Source organism: Salvia splendens, chromosome 15 (assembly GCF_004379255.2).
Source record: "Salvia splendens isolate huo1 chromosome 15, SspV2, whole genome shotgun sequence".
In the NCBI taxonomy this organism is placed as follows: domain Eukaryota; kingdom Viridiplantae; phylum Streptophyta; class Magnoliopsida; order Lamiales; family Lamiaceae; genus Salvia; species Salvia splendens.
Genome location: NC_056046.1, coordinates 2,498,555 through 2,521,285, shown reverse-complemented (window position 1 = coordinate 2,521,285; position 22,731 = coordinate 2,498,555). Strand labels below are relative to the sequence as shown.

The 22,731-nt window shown below is 36.2% G+C and overlaps 4 protein-coding genes across 7 annotated transcripts; 2 read left to right on the top strand and 2 right to left on the bottom strand.

Annotated features, from left to right (window-relative positions):
* The first annotated feature begins 3,687 nt into the window (after nucleotides 1-3,687).
* LOC121767524 (berberine bridge enzyme-like 15) lies at nucleotides 3,688-5,465 on the top strand. Its single transcript, XM_042163808.1, has one exon. The coding sequence runs from the start codon at nucleotides 3,725-3,727 to the stop codon at nucleotides 5,354-5,356; it is 1,632 nt and encodes a 543-aa protein (XP_042019742.1). The 5' UTR covers nucleotides 3,688-3,724; the 3' UTR covers nucleotides 5,357-5,465.
* Nucleotides 5,455-8,237, bottom strand: LOC121767526 (dihydroceramide fatty acyl 2-hydroxylase FAH1-like). Its single transcript, XM_042163809.1, has 7 exons — nucleotides 8,066-8,237; nucleotides 7,151-7,231; nucleotides 6,893-6,985; nucleotides 6,581-6,777; nucleotides 6,349-6,454; nucleotides 6,019-6,165; nucleotides 5,455-5,810 (listed from the first exon to the last, which is right to left on the bottom strand). The coding sequence occupies exons 2-7, from the start codon at nucleotides 7,199-7,201 to the stop codon at nucleotides 5,691-5,693; spliced, it is 714 nt and encodes a 237-aa protein (XP_042019743.1). The 5' UTR covers nucleotides 7,202-7,231; nucleotides 8,066-8,237; the 3' UTR covers nucleotides 5,455-5,690.
* An 855-nt stretch (nucleotides 8,238-9,092) lies between these two features.
* Nucleotides 9,093-12,070, bottom strand: LOC121769448 (persulfide dioxygenase ETHE1 homolog, mitochondrial-like). Of its 3 annotated transcripts, none has more exons than XM_042166254.1 (9): nucleotides 11,377-12,070; nucleotides 10,770-10,898; nucleotides 10,504-10,611; nucleotides 9,944-10,078; nucleotides 9,824-9,865; nucleotides 9,691-9,750; nucleotides 9,563-9,616; nucleotides 9,459-9,483; nucleotides 9,093-9,378 (listed from the first exon to the last, which is right to left on the bottom strand). In XM_042166254.1, exons 1-9 carry the CDS (start codon nucleotides 11,608-11,610, stop codon nucleotides 9,284-9,286), a joined length of 882 nt encoding a protein of 293 aa, XP_042022188.1. In that variant the 5' UTR covers nucleotides 11,611-12,070; the 3' UTR covers nucleotides 9,093-9,283. The 3 variants fall into 3 exon arrangements, with proteins under 3 accessions (XP_042022188.1, XP_042022190.1, XP_042022189.1); XM_042166256.1 differs by having other exon boundaries at nucleotides 9,686-9,750; nucleotides 11,377-12,068; XM_042166255.1 differs by lacking the exon at nucleotides 9,691-9,750 and having other exon boundaries at nucleotides 11,377-12,066.
* Nucleotides 12,071-17,383: 5,313 nt separating this feature from the next.
* Nucleotides 17,384-22,634, top strand: LOC121768827 (C2 domain-containing protein At1g53590-like). Of its 2 annotated transcripts, none has more exons than XM_042165394.1 (12): nucleotides 17,384-17,863; nucleotides 17,967-18,041; nucleotides 18,357-18,500; nucleotides 18,630-18,725; nucleotides 18,811-18,942; nucleotides 19,019-19,171; nucleotides 19,290-19,331; nucleotides 19,516-19,564; nucleotides 20,142-20,234; nucleotides 20,303-20,486; nucleotides 20,760-20,883; nucleotides 21,420-22,634. In XM_042165394.1, the coding sequence occupies exons 1-12, from the start codon at nucleotides 17,735-17,737 to the stop codon at nucleotides 22,434-22,436; spliced, it is 2,238 nt and encodes a 745-aa protein (XP_042021328.1). In that variant the 5' UTR covers nucleotides 17,384-17,734; the 3' UTR covers nucleotides 22,437-22,634. The 2 variants fall into 2 exon arrangements, with proteins under 2 accessions (XP_042021328.1, XP_042021326.1); XM_042165392.1 differs by having other exon boundaries at nucleotides 18,609-18,725.
* Nucleotides 22,635-22,731: the final 97 nt, after the last annotated feature.

The following is a 22,731-nucleotide window of genomic DNA, read 5'->3' as shown; positions in this document are numbered from 1 at the left end:
TTGTGGAAACTCTAGAAGTGATCCACAGAAGTGAAACTATACTTTCTTGGTGAAGTAAATTATGTGCATTTACAAATTCCCAAATAATGGAACTTGGCTCACAGAAGAATATACAAGGAATATATTGAGCAATAACATAAAATCAAACTTCGATCTTCCTATTGTGAGGAATGAGATTTCCATTTTTTAACTAAATGTAATCAGATTTTGAAGAGAAAGTTGGTATACGAGGACAAGACTCTCGTGGTATAAATCTTTTTTTTTCTAGATATTATCACTCATATAAGACCTGCTTGGCATAACAATTAATTCAACAAATTCCCTTTTTTGTAAGGGTAGAGTTTGAGCCTCTATAACCATGAATTATTTAGGTAGTATGCATGAGCAATGTTCTTAAACGTGTGTATCATTTTTTATATGTGCATTTACAATTTTACGAGCATTATTCTATTAAATCAATAGTATTAGTACATTATACGCAAATAAATTAAGCCTACACAGCATTATCCAATATGGCCATTAATAAGCCCATTTTCAGTAAAAAAAAATCAGAAGGATCCATTAAAGATTAATGTTTCATGGACTCATATATACTAGGCCTGTAAGGCATAACCAAGATACCTTTATGAGTTCAACACTTCAACTAATTTATTTAAATACTTCTACCACGTTACAACACCAAAGCCCAACCCACCATATTGTCATGATAATTAATGGCAAATGATATTCACCAAAATGACAATAAATTGCGATTTGGAGGTTCGAGTAGAGATGTCAAGTGGGCTGGGCCGGCCTGGCCCTGCCCAGACCCGCCGAGGCTTGCCTATATTTTGGCACAGCCCGGCCCGACCCAGGCCCATGTCTGAAACGGGCTGGCTTGGGCCTGGCTTTTATTAATTTTGCTAAGCACTACCCAGCCCAAGCCCACTTGGCAAGTGGGTCGGGCTGGGCCGGACTGGGCTTTATTTGATTTTTATTTATTTATGTAGATTAAATCACAATGGGACCTACGGGTCAAATAATATTCGGACATTCGAGTCAAATCATATCGGGACCTTCAGTTTAAATCATATTGACATATTGGAAATCTCAGGCAGATACCAGATTTGATTTGTCACAGAATAATAAACTGGACAGAGAGGCATATGCATATGGATGTGAAATTGTTTATTATATTTAATGCTTATGGTTATAGGGGTGTGATCAATTGTTAACTCACCCCTTAATTGCTAACTACAACTAATTTAACACCATAAGATTTGAAAGATCTAATTGTCTATAAATTGCCACATGTAAATTCGTTTTTTATTTTTTTAATATTAAAAACTCTAAATTTAGGGGTTCAGATCAAAATGTCAACACAGTGAATTGAATATATCACCACCATGTTTTGAATATGTCAACACAGTTTCATATTGACATTTTACATGTATTAAGTTGACATATTTTGTTAGTTATATTGACATCATCTGCTTGACAAAAAATACGAAAATTCATATAAAAAATTTCAGATTTTGATCTCGAAACATATGCAATTGAGATCTCGTTGGAATCCTGATTAAATTATCTTTAATTTGATATATGTTGTGTGAAAAAATAATTTAAATTGAGATAGTTATAATCATTTAAAGTTTAGAGATATGTTTCAAAAGTTAGTTACAACTAATTTTTTTAAAATTGACCTTAATACCCTTATTGACGTTTTTTATTGATCGTATTGACATTCTGTGGTTGATGATTTAGGCTCTTGATTTGAATATCTAATGACTATTATTTAATTGTAGTTAGTATTTAATTATTGAGTTAGTAATATAACACTCTGGTTATATGTATTGGTTAGAGAATATGTTTGATAATTGTAATGTGAAATTTATATATACAATGAGTTGTGGCTCATATAAACCACTAGTGTTTTATTTTTCAGGAGTAAGATATCAGTGATATAGATAGATGTTGGTTTTTGAATGTAGAATGTATCTGATATAGGTGTTTTATTTGACACGTGTGTTAATAGTTTTAATTTTCTAGGTTAATTTATTATAAGATATACGTCAGAGGGGTTGGGTGTGACAGTTTAAGTGGTATAAGAGTAGGGATATGATCTCATAGGGATAGTATATATTTGTGAGTTGTATAAAACATTTTGGTCATAAGTTGCATTTGCATTTTACAATTGGAATATAGACATCTATGAGCATGTATTATCAAGTAAAGAAGGATCAGCCGCCGCCCTACAACATTGTTAAGTTATATAAGTGTTTTATATATCTATGATATCACATGGAAATAATTACTTGGTGAAACAAAATGAACATGTACCAATGTAATGTACGGTTGATAAAGAATTATTAAAGTCAAAAGATTGATATTTTATAGGAAAGTGTTTCCGTTTTTAAAAATAAACTTCACAATCATCATTTAGACAAAAATAAATATAAGAAAATAATTGTATACAGTCAAGATGGAATATTGTATTCATGTGGATTTAGTTGAGAACTTGGGTATATATTAAATCTATTCGGTAAAATCTAATAAAATTGAAACAATACAAAGAATATAAATCGGGAAATATATTATTAATAATAATTAATTACATCTAAAATATTAATTATATAAGGTGGGCAAGTTCTGGGCATGGACCTGGCCTCAAATGGTTCTGGGCCTAGCCTGGGCCGGGCCTCAGATGGTCCTAGATCTGGGCCGGGCCTGAGTTTACAAAATGGCCCAAATGGAGCCCACTTCAATTATTGAGCCCAGCCCAGGCCCGCTCCATTTCATTGATGGGCCAGGCTGGGTCCCAGTTGACAACTATAGGTTCGAGCTATCACAAAGATAAAAATAAGAACAACAATCATTTCATTAATTAGGGACCTAAAATAGTTTATTACTAATAATTTTAATTCTTGGGACTAATCTCTGAAAAAGTACTACTAAGTAGAAGTAATTTTTTACATATGGCTACCATTATCGTAATTGGCGAAACTTTTTTATATGACTAATTTGGTTGACACCACTATTTTGCACTAAACTATGACAAGAAATGCATACAACTAAGTGGGATTTGTCTGATAAAAGTGGGCATGATAATGCAGAGGCAAACACTCCATTGCCAAGGTTCAATTTTCAAAGTGGGCATAAGTTTCTGAAAAAATCTATTGAGATTTAAAAATATTATTCAGTCGTTTGTAGTGGCAAATAAAATGATTTAGACAAGCTAGAAAATTGAGGATACAATGGGAAAATGAGGATAAAATTGGGAAAATTTCTAACTTAACTTATCTTATCTTATCTTATGCGCATTTATCCATTTTATCCTCAATTTTCCTGAAATAAGGCCAGCAGCCTTTATATTGTGAATCAAGAAAAGTAGTCTCGTCTAAGAGGCACCCTTGAAGCAACAAATGGACGATGAATCAAATTGCTTCTCTTCTTACTCAATAAATTGGAGGTTCAAATTATCATGGAAATAATTTGAAAAAGACGTAAAAACACTCGAAGCAACAAATGAGCAGCAATTAGAAGGCATGGCATGACACACATACCTAAAACAAACCTCAAATCTCAAAGCTCATTGTGGCCAACAAATTCTTGCAACTAGACCATAAATGTCCTAATCTTGTAAATGACGCAGTCATTAGGTCACAACCATCAAGCATAGAGACCATCAAAATCCATATATATATATATAGTCTCCCTCTTTCTTTTATAACAAAACCAAGCAAACATGAGATCTCCTAATTCATTCCTTCTCACACTAACCCTAGCAATTCTTGCACCATCTCTGCCTGCATCCTCCCAAACCATCCAAGACAAATTCTTCCAATGCATCACTCTCAATTCCGAGCTCTCCATCCCATTCTCTGCCGCCTTCTCTGCCCCCGGCAACGCCTCGTTCACCCCTCTCTTACAATCCTCCGCGCAGAATTTCCGATGCCTGGTCTCCACCGTGCCCAAACCTAAGCTCATCTTCACCCCCTACACCGAGAACCACGTCCAAGTCGGTGTCACTTGTGCCAAGGACCTCGGCATCCTTCTCCGGGTCCGTAGCGGGGGCCACGACTACGAGTGCCTCTCCTACATCTCCACCACGGCGGACGAGCCCTTCATCGTCCTCGACCTCTCGAAGCTCCGCTCCATCACCGTCGACCTTACGAGCAACAGCGCGTGGGCCCAGGCCGGCGCCACCGTGGGGGAACTCTACTACAGGATCTCCCAGAGGAGCAAGACCCACGGCTACGCGGCGGGCCTGTGCACTAGCCTCGGTATCGGCGGCCACATCACCGGCGGCGCCTACGGCACCATGATGCGGAAATACGGCCTCGGAGCCGACAACGTGGTCGACGCAAGAATAGTTGACGCCAGTGGTAGAATCCTCAACCGCGCGTCTATGGGCGAGGACCTCTTCTGGGCCATCCGAGGTGGTGGAGGCGCCAGTTACGGCATCATCCTCGCCTGGAAGGTCAAACTCGTCCTGGTCCCGGAAACCGTCACGGTCTTCTCTGTTCCCAAGACACTCGAGCAAGGCGCCACCAAGATTCTCTACAAATGGCAGCAAATCGCAGACAAAGTCGACGAAGATCTCTTCGTTAGAGTCATCATACGGAAGGTGCAGAGTGCCGGGAAAGACGACCGCACGGTCCAAACTCTCTACAACGCCGTCTTCCTCGGAAGATCCGACAGATTGCTCCAGGTGATGAAACAGAGCTTCCCGGAATTGGGACTGACCGAGAAAGACTGCACGGAAATGAGCTGGATTCAATCCGTGCTCTACATTGGCGGCTTTCCGAGAAACGCGCAACCAGAGATTCTCCTACAGGGGATCTCTCTCTCAAAAAGCTACTTCAAAGCCAAGTCAGACTTCATCAGAACTCCCATACCTGAAGATGGGCTGCAAGGGCTGTGGAAGAAGATGCTTGAAGAAGATATCCCATTTATAATCTTCAACCCTTACGGAGGGATGATGGCCAAGATTCCGGAATCCGAGATTCCATTCCCGCACAGGAAGGGCGTGATATTCATGATCCAGTACATGAGCATCTGGACAGACGATAAGCCAGAGACGGCAGCGAAGCATGTGGATTGGATCAGGAGGCTGTACAACTACATGGCCTCGTACGCCTCCACGTTCCCCAGAGAGGCGTACGTCAACTACAGAGATCTTGACCTGGGAATGAACAAGAACAGATCGAGTTTCATACAGGCAAACTCGTGGGGCACGAGGTATTTCAAGGACAATTTCAACAGACTTGTGAAGGTGAAGACTAAAGTTGATCCTGGTAATTTCTTCAGACATGAGCAGAGCATTCCAACTCTGCCATTGATGAACAAAGGTGGGGAGAACAGCATGATGCACTAACAAATTTCTATGCTTAGTAATGTAAACAAGATATGCTATGTTTATTATATAAGTGATGTGTTTCAGATTTCACTTTGCAAATAAAACTTCAAATTGAATAGATTGAAAATAAATGTACATATTAATAATACCAGTTCCTAAACAAGTTAGCTAAGAAAGGGGGAACTCCATCTAAACACATAATCCATAACAATTTATACAGTTGGACACACAAGTTGCTAAGGAGACACGACATACATTTTGAAGCTGGACGAACCAAATTGTGGATGCAAAAAGCTCTTAGAAGGCGTTTTTGGTAGCTAATACGACTAAAGAAAAAATCTAAAACAAAAAATTATCTACTCTTCCCTTCGACTTTTGATGGGAGTAGAGTTCCAAAGACCTTGTCCCAGAACGAGGAAGTAATGCCGTAACCCTTATCCTGGATGCGGAAGTGGTGGTTTAGATGATATTTCTGCACAAGGAGAAAGGAGAGTGGCGTTACTGTCTCTCTTTGGAAAAACGGCCTATTTGGTCGAAACAGAGATATTACAATTATTCTTTCCTATGTTTACAAGAACAAGGATGAGGACAGCCAAAATTATGCCATAAATTAGTATTGAATGGCATTACAGGAATGAAGCAAAACGGAACTCTAACAGATAAGCATTACTGCTATTTACCTTGAGGTTTTTCGGATAATCACTGGTGGGCTGCCCGTGGTGCACGTAGTAATGAGTTACATCATACATCACGTATCCCAGAAGTCCACCAGCAAATAAAGCAGGAGCAGTGGAGGGAGTAGCCAACAATTTAATTAAGTTCCATAGCTGCAATTGGTGTTGGTAACGGGTTGAAAATTAGAACTCGAGGCTTTCATAATTTGCAAGAGAAAGTAGCAATATCAGCAAGAAAGACACGATCATAAGTAGAGAAGCATTGGCTGGAAAAAATAGAGTGTATCATTCTTTAAAGGAAAAAAAATGCAAGAGAGGCATTAATAAGAAACATACTGGATATAAAAGAACTGCAGTGGCAGCAGGTGGGAAAACGAGGCGTAGACCATCCATCGGGTGCTTATGATGACAGCCGTGCAGAAGATAATGAAGTGTGTTACCCCTGCAAGTTATTAAAATTTTGTACGAGTTTGGTAAAGACAAGATTATACAAATTGAGATGCACAAAGACTGTTCGAACACACAGAGACTAAAATGATTAGTTGGAAAAAGGTGTGAGGAAACTCACAAATAACTCTTCGTCTCAATGTGGAAAAGGAATCGATGTAGCGAATATTCCATCAATGTCCAGGTAAAAATGCCAAGTGCTACCAATAATGCCACATCAAGAATTGTACGACCCATATAAATGGACCTTGAGAGAAACCAACCGACAACCGGGAGCCAAATAACAGGAATGTACCACCATTTATTCTTTGTCAAAAACTGTTCAACGAAAAGAGTAACTGATGTAGCCCAGAGATGACTCCCCAAGAAACTATTGAAAACAATTTTGTAGCTATAACTTTATTTTTCTAAGTGATTGGCTGCACATCAATACCTCCACGACGTCATTCCCGAAAAAGCGAGGGCTTTCTTTGCATACAATTGGCTGGTGAATCCACTCCTGATAATCTTCACCAAGATGGCCGACCTATGAAAGTTCAGACAAATAGATTAGAAACAAGAAGAATGAGATGGCTGAATGAGTTATGAGACTAGGTTGATGGAAGAGAAAAATAAGAAAGGCACTATGCTTTATGCAAAAAGTGCATAAATTTCATTTTCCAGTAACACGAATAAAACCAGCGCATTTTACCTGGAAAACAAGGGGTTTGTTTAAGTCAACAATAAATCCTTGTGCCACCATCTCCGTTCACGTAAACTTAAGTCTGTGACTCTGTGCAGAGTAGATTATAAGAATAAACTTGGTTGAAATTAAAATTTCCACTAAAGCAAGCCATATGAACACTTTATATAACAGGTATTGATACTGAGTCATTCTCCATAAACTACAAGAATGCTCACAAGATATCAAAAGAACATATTTTCAGTTAGAACATCATATAAACTCCCGAATACAGCTAAATTTATCACCGAAATCCACAAATCTCGTGATGGGAAGCTACTCACATACACAGAATTCAAGAGCTACAAGTTAACAACTTAAATCATTATATTGAAGCACATTCAAGATTACTAACCTGTCTACTGTGCAACTTCCAGAAAAGCAAAAGAAAATGTGGAAAAAAAACTATCCAAAAGATATTTTCCACAACTTATGAATATACAAATTCAACTAATTAATGACAATTAATAAGCTACACGCCTAATACATATAGCCAATTAAAATTGATCAAACAAGGCAGCTGCACCCAAGTGTTAAAGTCGATTATCTTACCCTATTGATTTCACCCTTTCACAATGAAGAAGAATCTTTTGGCATTGTGGTTAAAGCAAAAATTAAAGAGAGGGTCCAAATTTTCAAGAGCTATTACTCATCAAAAGAAGACCTAAGATGTAAGATATAAAAAATTCAAACTTAATTAGCATCGAAATCCTGCTTCTTGAGAGGGATACCTAACCCAAGATATTAAATTTATATTTATTGAAAATTCAAACTGAACCATCGCCATCAAGTATAATCCAGAAACAGAAAACCCAAAACAGCAGCAATTGTTCAGCAAAAAAAATAAAATCAAAGATCCATATCCAAAAAAGAAACAAACTTTACCACGAAATTCGTGAAAGAGACACGAATGGAGAACAATGGGAGGTCAAAATCGTGAGGTTTAAGCGGAGAGTTTAAACCCACACTCTCCTCGCCGCCTGCAGCAGTGTCGCAGTTGAACTGCGAATAAAGCGTGAAGTGGATGAAGGAAAGAGTGACGGGACTGGGAATTGTATTCTTGATAAATACTACTTAAATGAATAAAATTAGTAAATAAAATGGGGAGCAAAGATCGTGGCCGCAGATATTCCGACAGCCTGTGATGCTGACTCTTTAATTTCTTAATTAAGTAAAAAATCTTAATATTTAATTTTATTATTTTACTGTATTTGGTAAAAGTTTATGATCATGACCCCAACGGGCAACAGTCGTTGTCTTTAATTAATTAATTTATTTATTTACAATTTTCACTAAACTGCCATTCATGTAATCGCTAATGCTAATTAATTGAAATAATTAGTTCAATATATATTTTCCATATGAAAATATTCCAATAAAAATCTTTCTTATTTAAAAATTAGGAAATAATTTTCCCTGCGAATATGATTACTTTATAGTAGAACATTTTGCTTTCAAGTTCTCACAATAACAAAAGTTCAATTTTAACACACTAATATTGTTGTACGTAGAGACGCCCACGGTTCCGGAACCGCCGGTTCCGGTTTTGGAAATTGTTGAACCGGAACCGAACCGCGAGGGTGTTTCGCGGTTACGGTTCCGGTTCCAAAACCGGCGGTTACAGTTACGGTTACGGTTCGGAACCACCGATTTTCCGACGGTTTTTTACGGTTTTTCAACGTTCCGAATCGCCGGTTTCCGCCGGTTTTTGGCAGTTTTGGCTCGGTTTCACGGTTTTTCGGCAATTTTTTACGGTTTTTCACGTTTCCAAACCGCCGATTTCCGACGGTTTTTGGCAGTTTCGGCTCAAAGTATAGTTTCAATTATCTAAATGAGCTACTCTAGAACATGTGGACATGTACAAGAATAAAAATCTACTACAAAACTACACAATACCATGCAAAATTAGTGATGAAATTATAAATCGGGATGACAATCAGGTCCCAATTTATTCATTTTCAGAATATTTCAGAATATAATCCAACAAATATTTCATGTTCCAGTCTCATATCATAACTTTATTCACCATTTTACACGTGTTAAACCATCGACCATTTCACAACAATGATCTTCAGACAGAGATTACAAGACTCATTTCACAAATTATGAGGCGACTTTGGCTTCAACATCTTGCAAACCACAAACCATGTTGGCAGGGACGGCCATGTCTATCATTTTGGGATATGACAAGTTCAAATCTGCAAAATATAAATTGAGTTTATCAGCAGTTCTTGAAACTGACTGATATGATGAATTTGAGTTTATCAGCAATACTTACTTGCCATTATGTTTTTGAATGTTTCCTGAACAAGACCAGAAATCAAATGTATTAGTGAATAAACTAATGTTATGCAATGGAGTGGTGATTTTATTCGAAATAACCTTATCTTTCGTGAGGCGGGCATTATACTGCATCTCCTCTCCGACAGTGCTTGCCTAGTAGAACACAAGCACGTATGTCAGCAACTATGCATCGAGAAAAGGTAACATATGTTGGATGTATACTTTACTGAGAATCCCTTGTAGTCATGAGCAGGATACACAAATGTATCTTCAGGCAATGTAAAGATCTATAATGACCAAGTTGGAGAGCATCAGAAAACAAAATCTCAATTATGTTTTCGAGTTGTTCAGTATTCTTACCTGAGAATGAACTGAGTCGTAAAGCTGATCAGAACTCCCACCCTGGGCACAAAATGGGGATATTGGTGTCAGCTTGAGGGATCAGCTTGGTGTACATGCTTATGGGGGAGAAAAAGGTACCTGAAAATCTGTCCTGCCGCATCCACGAATTAATAAGGCATCACCGGTAAAGGCCATTCTTGGCTGCGGCTGATCAGGCCCATCACCTGTGACGTAAGTAACGCAACCCTGCGTATGACCTGGGGTTGCACGTACCTGCAAATGACAATATTATAGAAGGGTGATGCAAAAAATCAAGCAAGACATTTTAAAACTACAAAGGAGACTCTAACACCAGCTCTCTCTCACACACACCGAGTTCAACACTTCAATTACATTTTAATACCAGAAAAAGGATTCAGGAATTGAGGTGAAGAAGAGCCAACATAGCAGCAACTTCATCAACCAATAGGTGCTTCTTGACAAAGTATATTTGAATATCTAGAGCTATGCTTCTTGCAAAGTTAAAGATACAAACACAGTATATCATGTGATTACGAAAGTCAACTGGCACGAGATACCAAATGACCAACTCCCTTACATTTGAACAAACTGCATGCTACTTCATCAATAGCATATATCCTGGTTTACATCACATTATGTAGCTTGCGGTTAATACAAATATATGGAATATCATATACCTCCAGAAAGAGATCACCAAAACAGATTTTGTCGCCAGGTTCAACAAAAAGGTCAGCTTTCGCTTGGCTTGCCTTTGAAATGATAGATTTCACACCCGGAGCCTTACTCTGCAGGACATAACCACGTCAAATGGAAGTAAAAAAAATGATGAAGCCACAAAATACTTAGAACTCCATCACATTTAAGATTTTGAAAAAAGAAAGAGAAACACAAAAGTGTAAATTTTTGGCATTTGGAGAATACAAACGTTTAGGACTAAACTAACCTTCAGCAAGCCAGTGCCAGTGACATGATCTGCATGTACATGAGTGTTGATTGCATAAATAAGCTTCAAACCCAGCTCTTTCACAAGAGACACATCCCTATCCACGGTCTTGTCCACGGGGTCTACCAACTGCACGAATATTACGAAACACAAGTACTTAAGTCAAGAGTTCAACTAAAAAATGTAAGAAAGCCAGAAAGCTCTATATACTAGTATAAAGGAAACTCTGATCGTATGTATCACATTCTTTTGCATTACCAACAACAAAAATAGACCTTAATCTTCATAATCCAGAATCCTAACATACACAATTACACACAACACCACACACTACAATCAATTTCTAGTAAGATAAGAGCAAAATTTGCATAAAGCCATTGCTTTTTTGCCGGGAAAGGAACAGAAAATCAGAAGCTGTAAAAGTAAGGTAAAGAAAAACAAGCTATAGTCACTTTTTAAGCCATCGATTTCCTCAAAGTGGTCCAGTAGGGTAGTATAATACAATTATTGAAGGAGAAAACAGTGTAATTTCAACTAAAATAAATAGAGAGACCAATTAACACAAACACAAAAAAATTCAATCAATTAAGTCAAATAAGAAGCGAACCAGAGCCGGTTTATCCGGGTGAGAAACATCGGCGAGAAGGTAGGTGTAGGTGGAAGACTCCTTCTCAAAAAGCTGCCGAAAAAGCAACTTAGACGACGTCGTATAGGAAGCCGACCCCATCAGCGATCCGAGTTTCGCCCTGAACGTAACAATCTGGTGGAAAGAAGACCTCTTTGGAGGTGTAGGGGCAAAAAATGTGGCTGATATTTTCAAGAATTGGAATTTGGACAGCATTTCTTGATAGGTAGATGGGGGTTTCGATTTAAATACCAAATTGTGGGGCGATTACATCGATCAAGCTTTGTCAGCTTCCAATATTGTATGAAGGAATCCTATCTGCACTCGAAGTGCGTGGTGATGGCGCGTGACTAGATAAATCAATACTATATTACCAGTTTGACAAAGAATGGATAAATTAAAATTAGGGCTTGCAATGATTTGGCGAATTGGGAATTTGGAGTGGTTGCTTGGGATTACTCCATTGGTTGAAGAGTGAGGAATGCAGAAAGAGCCAAATCCCCCAATGCAGGGATGCTGTCGGTTTTAGAATCGTTGTCAAATACTCCTACAATGGCAGTTTCCATGTACAACACAGAATTCACCCAAATTTTTGCGCGGATTTTTATCAATCCTAGTTCATTTTTAGACGATTTTTGGAGATGTCAAACAAATGATTAACCGCAGGTAATGATTCCAATTTATTTTGGAATTGGATCTCGATCGATAGGTAAATCAACAGACTATTTTGTTTTAGATTGTTCTATTTATCAATTTTCGCCCCATTTATGAGATAATCTAAAATTTGGTGACAATTTTATTTTTATTTTTATACAAGCAATGGGTCCAAATAAGATCGTGGGCTTTTTATAGCCTATTAAATTTTAATAGCAAATGCTCAGCCCAAACACGTCCTTGCAAATATCTTACGTAAGGTTTAAATATGACATGGTTAATGGTTATCCAATATCGTAATCATCATTAGCATGAAAAACATACTTCCATAGATAATAAATGTAGTATTTTGAAAATCATACTTCCATAGATAAATGTAGTATTTTGAAAATCTGAACACTATTTAATTGATACAAATTACAATTCGGAATGTATCTAAGTGTGTGGTGTATACGTCCTTATTAATTAATTGTCATTGAAAAAATTATCAAAGATTAATTTCTTATTAAAATCAAAAAGTTCTGATTGAGATTGATGAACTCTAATTGTACATAACATGTTAGGTCGTTTCAGTGGTTATTTTCCAATGAACTAAAACTTGAAAAGAAATTACAATTTTGGCCAATTTTCATTACTACTAAATAATTTCCTTTTGCATTATAAGGTATTCTATGTTCGTATACTTCAATAGTGTTTATTTTATTTATTTATTTATTTATTGGACCAGAAGATTAGATGGGATTAGTCGAGTAAGCCAGTTTTCCACGATTACGAATTACGATACCGTCCAATTAAGAAAACGGCGAATAAATAAATAATTACATAATATTGACCGCCTAATGATGCAAATTATTAATTAATTCATATGTTGATTCTGCTCAACAAATGTTGTAAATGCAACTGCTCCATTAATTCTTGTCAAGTAGTACAATATCGTGGTAATTAATAATTTAAGGTTTCAATAGGTACCCCATTAATTGTGCTTTGACATAATTACCAATGACCATGTCACTGAAGAGAAAATAGGGTTTATTATTTTTAAAATAAATGTAAACTGTATGATGACACAGTTACGGAATATCTAGAAAAAAGTAAGAATGTATTCTTCACTGTACATAATAATAATAATAATAATAATAATAATAATAGTAATAATAATAATAATAATAATAATATCCTTTTATTTAGCTTACTTGCATAGACCATAGTTACAACTTACAAGGTTCGCCGAATTTCATTACACTTAATTATTTATCTTTAATTTTTGTTAAGTCAAACTCAACCCATGTTCTTGCATTTTTGGGCTTCTCATCAGGCAATTATTATACCTCACGTTGCCATGTGGCATGATACATCACTAAAAACAGCATACTAGAAAAATATTTTCTAAATCACATAGTTCAATTGAATTAAATAAATTAGTTTTTAAAATGATTACAAGAGTACTTAGTATTCTTTAACACAAAATTACTAGTTTTATTTTTTATTTTTAGGACTATTTTTTACCTTAACAACACGTCAACATCAAACTAAATAAATATTTTGACATATTATATATATCCCGTAGATTATTTTTTTCATCACAATATGTTTACGCACGCAAAGATGTACGTTGAATATGAATTGGATATGCACAAGTTTAGGTATATATGGTACATGAAATACTAGTACATAAGATATGTATGTATCGTACATGAAATATAAATAGAAATTGATTAAATAAGAAATTGAATGTGAATTAAACATTCAATTTAAATTATGACAATAGCGCTAATTAAGAATAAACCGACCACTCAAGAACAACAAATAAATATACATTAGTCTTTAATAGTAATAAGGATTCGTTCTCTCTTTGTCACAATATTTTCTTTACATATATTCTCTAAAGGAAAAAAATATGAGAAAATATTGTTACACTAATACTTTAAAATTATATTATCATAAATTATATCGAAGAGAAGGAAAAATAGTCACTCGGAAAATTTTGTCTTCTTAGGAAAATGTTGCAACCTACATAACATGTGAACATATGGAAAACACTTAGAATATAAATTCCTTTTTACCATTTTTTTATCATCAAAAAGACTTTCACCAAAGTGAACGTATAGTAAATTAATTTTTCTAATTTCTATAATGATAAGAATAATCTAGTTATTCTGCCAAAGTTCAAATGTTCAATATTCTACATAAACCTAGAAGGAAAGTCCTCCGGCAAATAAAATAAAATGAAATAAATAGTTGGTAGTGACGAATAGATTTTGATTTATTATGGAATCGTCAAAGCCACATAAAACATTATTCGTTGAAAGCTAAGTTAGGCAGTTTCATGCTAATTGGTTATTTGCAAAATACCTCATTATTGGTTAATTTGGTCATATGAACCCAAAATTATATTAATGTTTAATAAAAACTTTTTGGCAGTTGTGTTAATAGGAAAATGATATTTCACCTTTTTTGTAGAGTATGTAATTTTCAAAAGCTGTGAGAATAGGTGAATTATTAACATCTAGCATGGTGTTAATTTCACTTATTTTCAACTCAACCGTGATTTTGAAGTGGAAAACAAAATTGATGTTTATTTTTAAATAAAGTTATTTGAAATCCTCGCACCTTTATAGAAAGTAAAAAGAATTAACTGGTCATAGTAATATATAATTTAAATTGCTGACTTTGAATTCTTCAATATTCAGCTTTGTCGGACTTCGAACAAAATATTAGTACTCAATTCTCAAAGATATTTATTTATATAATCATGCATATACCAACTACACAAATTTTCTGATCATGCTTTTCATTTCTTCACTAGCACGCACTCTTTTATTTCACATTAAAAGAAAAAGTTTCCCTGTAAGAGTATTGACTTGTCCAAACAACTTTTGTTACTAATTAGTGCAATTTTATGAAACTAAATCTTATTATATCATGTACATATAAATAAGATGGTCCTATTATATATACATGCATGTGAAATTATGATGATTCAATGTCAAATATCTACATTTTATTCTTGTCAGAAAATCATATGCAATATGCATTTTAAATTTAAGATCCTAATATCATACGTATTTTTTTTCATTTGATATAAAAATATTTCAAATAAATAAATTGTGTATTTATTATTTTAAAGTTGATAATGGTGACTTATATTTCTTTTTAGACGGCCACTCACTGGTCACATTAACATATATTATTTTTAAAGAGATACTCCATCCGTCCCGGCTAAGATGACACATTTCTTGGCCGGCACGAGATTTTAAGAATTATTGGTTGGTGTTTAATTGGAGAGAGAAAAAGTTGGTGTAAGTATTAAAATAGAGAGCGAAAGAAAGATGAATATTTTAATATGAGTGAAAAAAATGGTTGGGTGTATTAATCGGAGAGAGAAAGTTTTTAAAAAATGAAATGTGTCATATTAGTTGGGACAAATTAAAAAGAAAAACGTGTCATCTTAAGCGGGACGGAGGGAGTAATAATTTTTAGAGTATTTATCTTTATGATGACTCAAAGTTCCATTTATTGATTATAAATGACATGTTTTATTAATTCAACTGCGTTGCATTAACCTTGTCACGTTTGTATTTGACTTGTTTACATTTAAAAAACATAATTATATTTCTAACTCATAAATGCCCATGTCAAAATCCATCAAAACATATTCAATCATAAAATATTTGTTATACTTGGAAACTATACATACACATTTATTCCATTATATGTCTCTATATATAGTCCCATTCCAGAGAAGTCTTCTTTTAAAGTTTATACTAGTTCTTTACAATTTTCACATAGAATATCACATATGCATTAAATCTCCATTTCAGTTATAGATTATGCTGAATGAATTATACATAACTACAATGGATTAATTTATCTATCATCAAGGTGCAATATTGTCCATTTCAGTTATAGATTAGGCTCAATGAACTACAAATAACTAATACTACTATGGATTAATTTATTTATCATCAAGGTGCAATATCTTATCCGTTTTACCCAGTTTCGTTACTAGTATTAATATGACTCATTGCTACAAATTTATCACTTTGATTTAAAAACACTATCACAATATATTAATCATATAATTTGATTTACAAATTTAAAATATATTAAGAATAATTCATAATGTAACTTATATTAGACTTTGAATTTATCAATCCATTTATTTACAATGCACTACTCAAAATCTAATGCACATATATTAAATATAAATCGACTAAAATTAAATCCTCTAAATTTAGTAATTAGTCAGGTCAGTCCACAGATTTTGAGAATCACCAAACATATAAATCATCGTTTTTTTTACTCCCTCGGTCCCAAGCTACTCGCACTTATTTCCTTTTTGGGCGTCCCAAGTTACTTGCACTCTTTCCATTTTTAGTAAAAAATTTCACCTACAGCTAGGGATGTCAATTTAGCCCGCAACCCGTGGGCTGACCCGAATAGCCCGCCAAATTTATAGGGTTAGGGCTGAAAATTTCCAGCCCGATAAAATTACAGCCCGATTAGCCCGCACCCGATTAACCCGCAACCCGTTAGGGCCAGACCCGAAAACCCGATGGGCTGGCCCGGAAACCCGATAAAATTTTTATTGTTCTATTTGTTTGACTCTAATTCGACACTTCATTGATTATTTTATAATACAGATTACTGAAAAAATAACTTTCCATTTTATATATTAAATATATAAATTATATATTAAGTTTTTATTAATATAATAATAGATAAATGAATTAGAAACTTCAAATTCACTAAAAAAATATATTTAAATTTCTAAACATGCTTTAAAATTTCTTGATGTTTATGTTTTATGTTGCATAAATCTCAAATATTAGTATTTGATCATGTTAATATTTGAGTTTACGCATATATCTCAAATTTATTATAATTAAATATTTTACATTTTATAAATATAACTAATTTTTACCATTATTTATTGGATTGATCGCATGTTAATTTTATCGGTAGCAACCCGATTAACCCGATGGGCTAGCCCGAAACCCGAGCTTTTAGGGTTAGGGCTGAACTTTTATAACCCGAAAAAATAACAACCCGATTAGCCCGCACCCGATTGACCCGCAACCCGAATAGGGTTGGCCCGAAACCCGGTGGGCTGGCCCGATTGACATCCCTACCTACAGCCGTCATTTTTGACTTTCCTATACACTCATTCCTTAATCTCCGCGCCGAAAAGGAAAGGAGCGAGTAGCCCGGGACGGAGGGAGTATTATTTTAACTTTCAAGATTTACGTATTACTATTAATTTTATGAAAATGAATTTATATTAAAAGCGTGTATGACTCCACATTTGTATATTTTTTGAGAAGCATAACGGAAACCGAGAAATCAAACCTCCCTCTGCAACTGCATTCGCACACGCAGTCTTCTCTCATAAATCTCTGCAGCAATCAATCCATATCTCAATCAAGCAAATTCCATATTGTAATCAAGTTTTCGGCGCCGCTTTCTCATACGACGCCGTCACGCCGGAGGAAGAAAATTTCGCCGCCGTTTATTACGCCGCATCTGCAGTTGACTCATTGCGTCGATTGATCGTGTATTTGGAGTCGGCGGTGGGCCTTACCTACATGAACGATGGAGCGGAGGAGTTTGATGGATTTTTTGTTCGTTAATTTAGTGTGTGAGATTTCTGTATTGGTTTGAGTTTTAATCGAGAGAGGGAGAGATTATGGGTAGTGTTCTCGACTCGACGCTGTTGCATCATGTGTGCATTGTGCTGATTGTGCTCTGGTTTCTGAATTCATTCAACTGGTGCCATCCAATTGCGTATTTCCTCTCTCTGATATACCTTTATTTGGTAAGGTTTTTCGTCTCTCCCTCTCTAGTGTTTATTTTCAGCTTTGTGCGATCTTCGTGCCGCGTTGAGATAGGCGGTGATAAATTTTTGGTTTATTTTTAAGGTTCATGAATTATATGTGATGAAATTGAGAAAGAAAATCCAGTTTGAGGAGAAGAGAGAGTCCGATCAGAGACGGGTAATTTCCAGTTCCTATTCAATGATAACATCTTTCCTTTTCATTTTCTGCTTTTGAGTTTTTCTTCCTTTTCAATTTTGGTATAAACACGCTTTTTGTAGTTTTGGTCTATGAGGTTGACTTGACCTCAAAGAGAAAGAGTCTAAGAGATGCTCTTGATGATATTTCTCTCTAGCGAGGGACCAGGAATAATTTTTCCTAATTATTTTATCCCTTTTTTTGGTTCCTTTCCCCTTGATTTATAGGAGTGAGTTATGGTATTGAAAATCTATGATATATATTGTAGTATAAAGTTTGTTTTCTGTGACTGCGTAGCTGCTTACAGATTCTGAGTCTCTTAGATGGTTGAATCATGCTATTGAGAAGATATGGTCCGTCTGCATGGAAGAGATTGTTTCTCAGAAAATTCTTCTTCCTATTTTCCCGTGGTTCTTGAAAAAGTACAAGCCTTGGACAGTGGTATGACTTGAAATAACCCCCATTTTATAGCATGATCATAGTTTCTTTACTTGAATCATAATTTTGAGCCGTGCGTGTTCTGGATGGTGTGGTGCTTGCTAATGATAGTTCTGGTTTGCCTACATTCAGAAAGATATCGAGCTTCAGCATCTTTACTTGGGAAGATCCCCTCCAAGGTTTACTGAAATCAGGGTTCTTCACCAATCCAATGGTGATGACCACTTGGTAAGTGAGACTGACTACCGATGAGAAACACAAATAGGTTGGGTTATGTTCCTGAGAAGGTGGTATTTGTGTTAATTTTCTGCAGGTTCTTGAACTGGGTATGAATTTCCGTACTGCGGATGATATGAGCGCTATACTTGGTGTGAAACTAAGGAAGAGATTGGGTTTTGGAATGCATACTAAATTGCATATGTTAGGAATGCATGTTGAAGGAAAGGTAAGATGAGGTCATTTGATGTTGTGACCATCCTATCTCTTCTGAACTAAAGAAGTAATCAAGATGTTTCGTGCAGGTATTGGTTGGAGTTAAGTTCCGGCGTGGATGGCCTTTTATTAGTCGCTTGCGTGTGTGCTTTTCTGCACCACCATATTTTCAGATGACTGTGAAGCCTCTATTCACTCATGGTCTTGATGTTACAGAACTTCCTGGGATAGCTGGCTGGATAGTAAGTACATAGCAAAGTTATCAGTTCATAACTCTCTCTCACTCACTGAGAAACACACACAGACAGGCATGCATGCTTGCATGGAGCTTCATATGCTAATATCCTTTTTCTGTGCAAGGATAATCTTTTGGCCCTCGTCTTTGAACAAACTCTAGTGGAGGTGAGATGATGTTCCTTTATGCTTTGTGCTGCTGAAAAGTATTCTATTATAAGCATTGTTTAACTTCTCTCTCGTTTAGGCCACATGCACGCTTGAATAGCATATTTTTTTGTTTCTTTCCTCTGTAAGTATTAGTGAGTTTAGGATGCCTATTGATTTGCTATCTTTACTGTAATTTTTGCAGCCTAATATGCTGGTGGTTGATGTTGAAAAATTCGCGTCACCTAAACCAGGTATTTATGTCCTTATATAGCCATTGAACTCATTTTCTTGGGTAGTTGGGTTTTAGTTACCTACATGCTATTATTATAAATCTCATATGAGCTCAAGTGACTGGTTTATCTCCTTATTTTGATCTTAAAGCTTTAATTAGTGCATGGAACCCACCTAGAATACAGTAAAGTTTTTGTAGATGTTTCATCAGGAGAATCCTTTGTTGTCAAGCATGATATCTTTTTTTGAGTAGAAAAGCAAGAACTGGTGCATATTATGCAGTCATCATATTGAAAATAGACCCTATCCTCGAACTGACTTGAAGTGTAGACTGGTGGAATTATTCCGTAAAATCTAGTTAATGGAGTATGTTTTTGCTTCGAGTTTGAAGATGAAGATTGCCTACTGAAATTTGGTAAAAACGATTCCGAATTCCTGGTTTCCATTCTCGCTCTGCAATAACCTGCCACTACTAATAAAAAGTGTGTGATGGTACATTTTCTGGATTGAGTGCATTGATTTTGTGATAGTTTTTATGTAACTTATCTTGTATCTTCTGAGTTCAATAATTCAATAATCTTTTCTTTTGCATGTTAGAAAATTGGTTCTCTGTTGACGCAAAGGAACCTGTAGCGTTTGTTACCGTGGCAATTCTTGAAGCCACTGAAATGATCCCATCGGACTTAAACGGTTAGTTTTGATTGTTTCTTCTAGTATTTTCGCAAGATATACTGGTTCAAACTTAGGTTGATTTCCAGGATTGGCTGATCCATATGTTAAAGGACAGTTGGGACCTTATAAATTTCGAACTAGGACTCGGAAGAAAACTGTGTCACCAAAATGGCATGAGGAATTCAAGATTCCTATCTTCACATGGGAATCAGATAACATGCTTCATATTGAAGTTCGTGATAAGGACCACATAGTTGATGACATGATGGGGTGTGTTCTCTTCCAACTTTCTTCCTTGATTATGTGTATGCTACATCTTTTAGATCGTTTGTTTCAGGAGATTTAGTTTTCTTGATGTTTGAGGGTTATTCTGTTGCTTTCTTTATCTGATTATTTATTTTTGTAGCCATGCATATTTCATATTTTCCTTTTCTTTGAATTTACGCCCCACTAAAAATCGCACCTGGTTGCTCTTCATGTTGCATGCATGATGATTCAATTTATAGCTTTCAGTTTTATAAAATGGTCTTGCAATTGTTGCAGAGATTGTTGCGCAAACATCAATGAATATCGGGATGGCCAGAGGTATGACTTGTGGTTACCCCTCAAGAATATAAAGAGAGGAAGATTGCGTCTTGCTATAGCCGTGAACAATTTAACTGGAAAGGTATTCCTTCAATGATTAACCACACATGAAATATACCTTAAAATCAAGATTCTATTTAGTAAACTTGAGGGTTTATAGTCTGAGAAAATGTATTGTTTTGGGTAATGTGGGAGCATTGTTTCTTGACTAATGTGCCAACTTTTACTTGGTTAACTCAATAATATCCTACTTTGTCCTTTGTAATGTAAAAGAAAAAAAAGTATAACAGGAACCGTTGTGCTAAGGGATTATGTCTGAAAGTGAAAATGGGGCTATTTTGTGGACACGCATAAATTGGAAACGGAGTTGCAGTTCAACTGTGAGTGTCTAAGTCGAATCACTTGAAACGTGATTGCATATTCTATTTAGTTCTGCTGCAGAAAAACTAGGCCATGGATTCGTAATATTGGAATGTAGTTTGATCTTTCGAGTTGGTATGCATGAATGGTTTTAATCCGTTGACAAGGAACTGCTAGTATAGCGTTATTCAATTTTTACTGCAATAGTCGATGTCATATATCATTTCGAGCTGCTGAACGCACTGATTACTAAAACAGGTTGCAGAGTCTTCACCCGATGAAGAAGATGTTGGTGGTGATAAAGGGAAAGATGATGCCTGTGGTGACAAAAGGAGAGCCTCCTTCGCGGATGACTCATCTCACAGAGGATCGTTCTCATCTACAATATCAGACAAATCCCCAAAAGTCGCAGATAGGTTTGACCCAATTGACGTTGAAGGGCAGTTGGAGACTGGGATTTGGATCCACCATCCAGGCAGAGAGGTCACACAAGTCTGGGAGCCGAGGAAGGGGAAGAAGAGCAAACATCGTGAAATCAGCAGACAAATTCAAGGAGAGGGTGGTGATTCAGTCGGTGGAAGGATTTCTGGTCAGAACGAGAGCAGCAGCACTGATGAGAGCTCGGATTCTAACAAGTCGCGTTCAGGTAATCCAGTTAAGAGGGGTTTAAAAAAGATCGGTTCAGTATTCAGACGGAGAGATTCTGACAAGATGAGCTCGCCTAGAGAATCCGAACACCCCTCCCAAGATAATTTCAACATCAGGGCATCTAACCTCAAGAAAGGGGGCGTCAAGTTGATAATAGACAACTTCCTCGTGTCCCCACCTTCCACGACTCCGAAAGGTGATGAGAAAGAGGTGCAGCCTCCGTCATCCAAGACTCCGAAAGGCGATGGCAGAGAGTCGCTTGAAGAAATCCTACCAGAGAGCCCCAGCCATAGGAACGGCAAGGACATGGCTAAGAGCATTTTAAAACACGCTGGAAGATCTGCTCGCGAGTTGAAGCACTCATTGTCTAGGAAAATAAGAAAGCCGAAGGGCGATATGCCAGTAGAGTCGGATTCCACAGATGATGAGTCGCTTTCATCATCCGTAGATTCTGCAGTTACAGATGCTGGTTTGGTCGTTTCAAGTCCAGCCATTTCGCCTCCAGCGCCGGCCTCAGATGATCACTCGTTGAAGTTGAAGAACAATGATCAGACAGAAAACCTGCCCGGTGGAAACTATTCCCAGACCGGTGATAGAGCAGTTTCGGCCGGTGACATGGTTTTGTAATGTTTGTTTGAAACCTGCAGAGAGAGACACCATCCAGGTGTCTGAGAGCATGCTTGAAAATGCAGAGACAGGATTCTTGTAGATCTGTTATACTGTACAATGTTGTTTTGATAAAAACCAAATACAGAAATGTTTGGGTGTTTCATCCACACAACTTTGCATTTGAAAGTGTTTGTATGAATACAAAATTTTCAACTAGAAGACTTGTCTATTTTATATACTAGTATTCTTTTGTGTTGCAGCTCAGATTTTCAAGTAGAAGACTAGTACTAGTATAAATGAATTTAATTTTCAA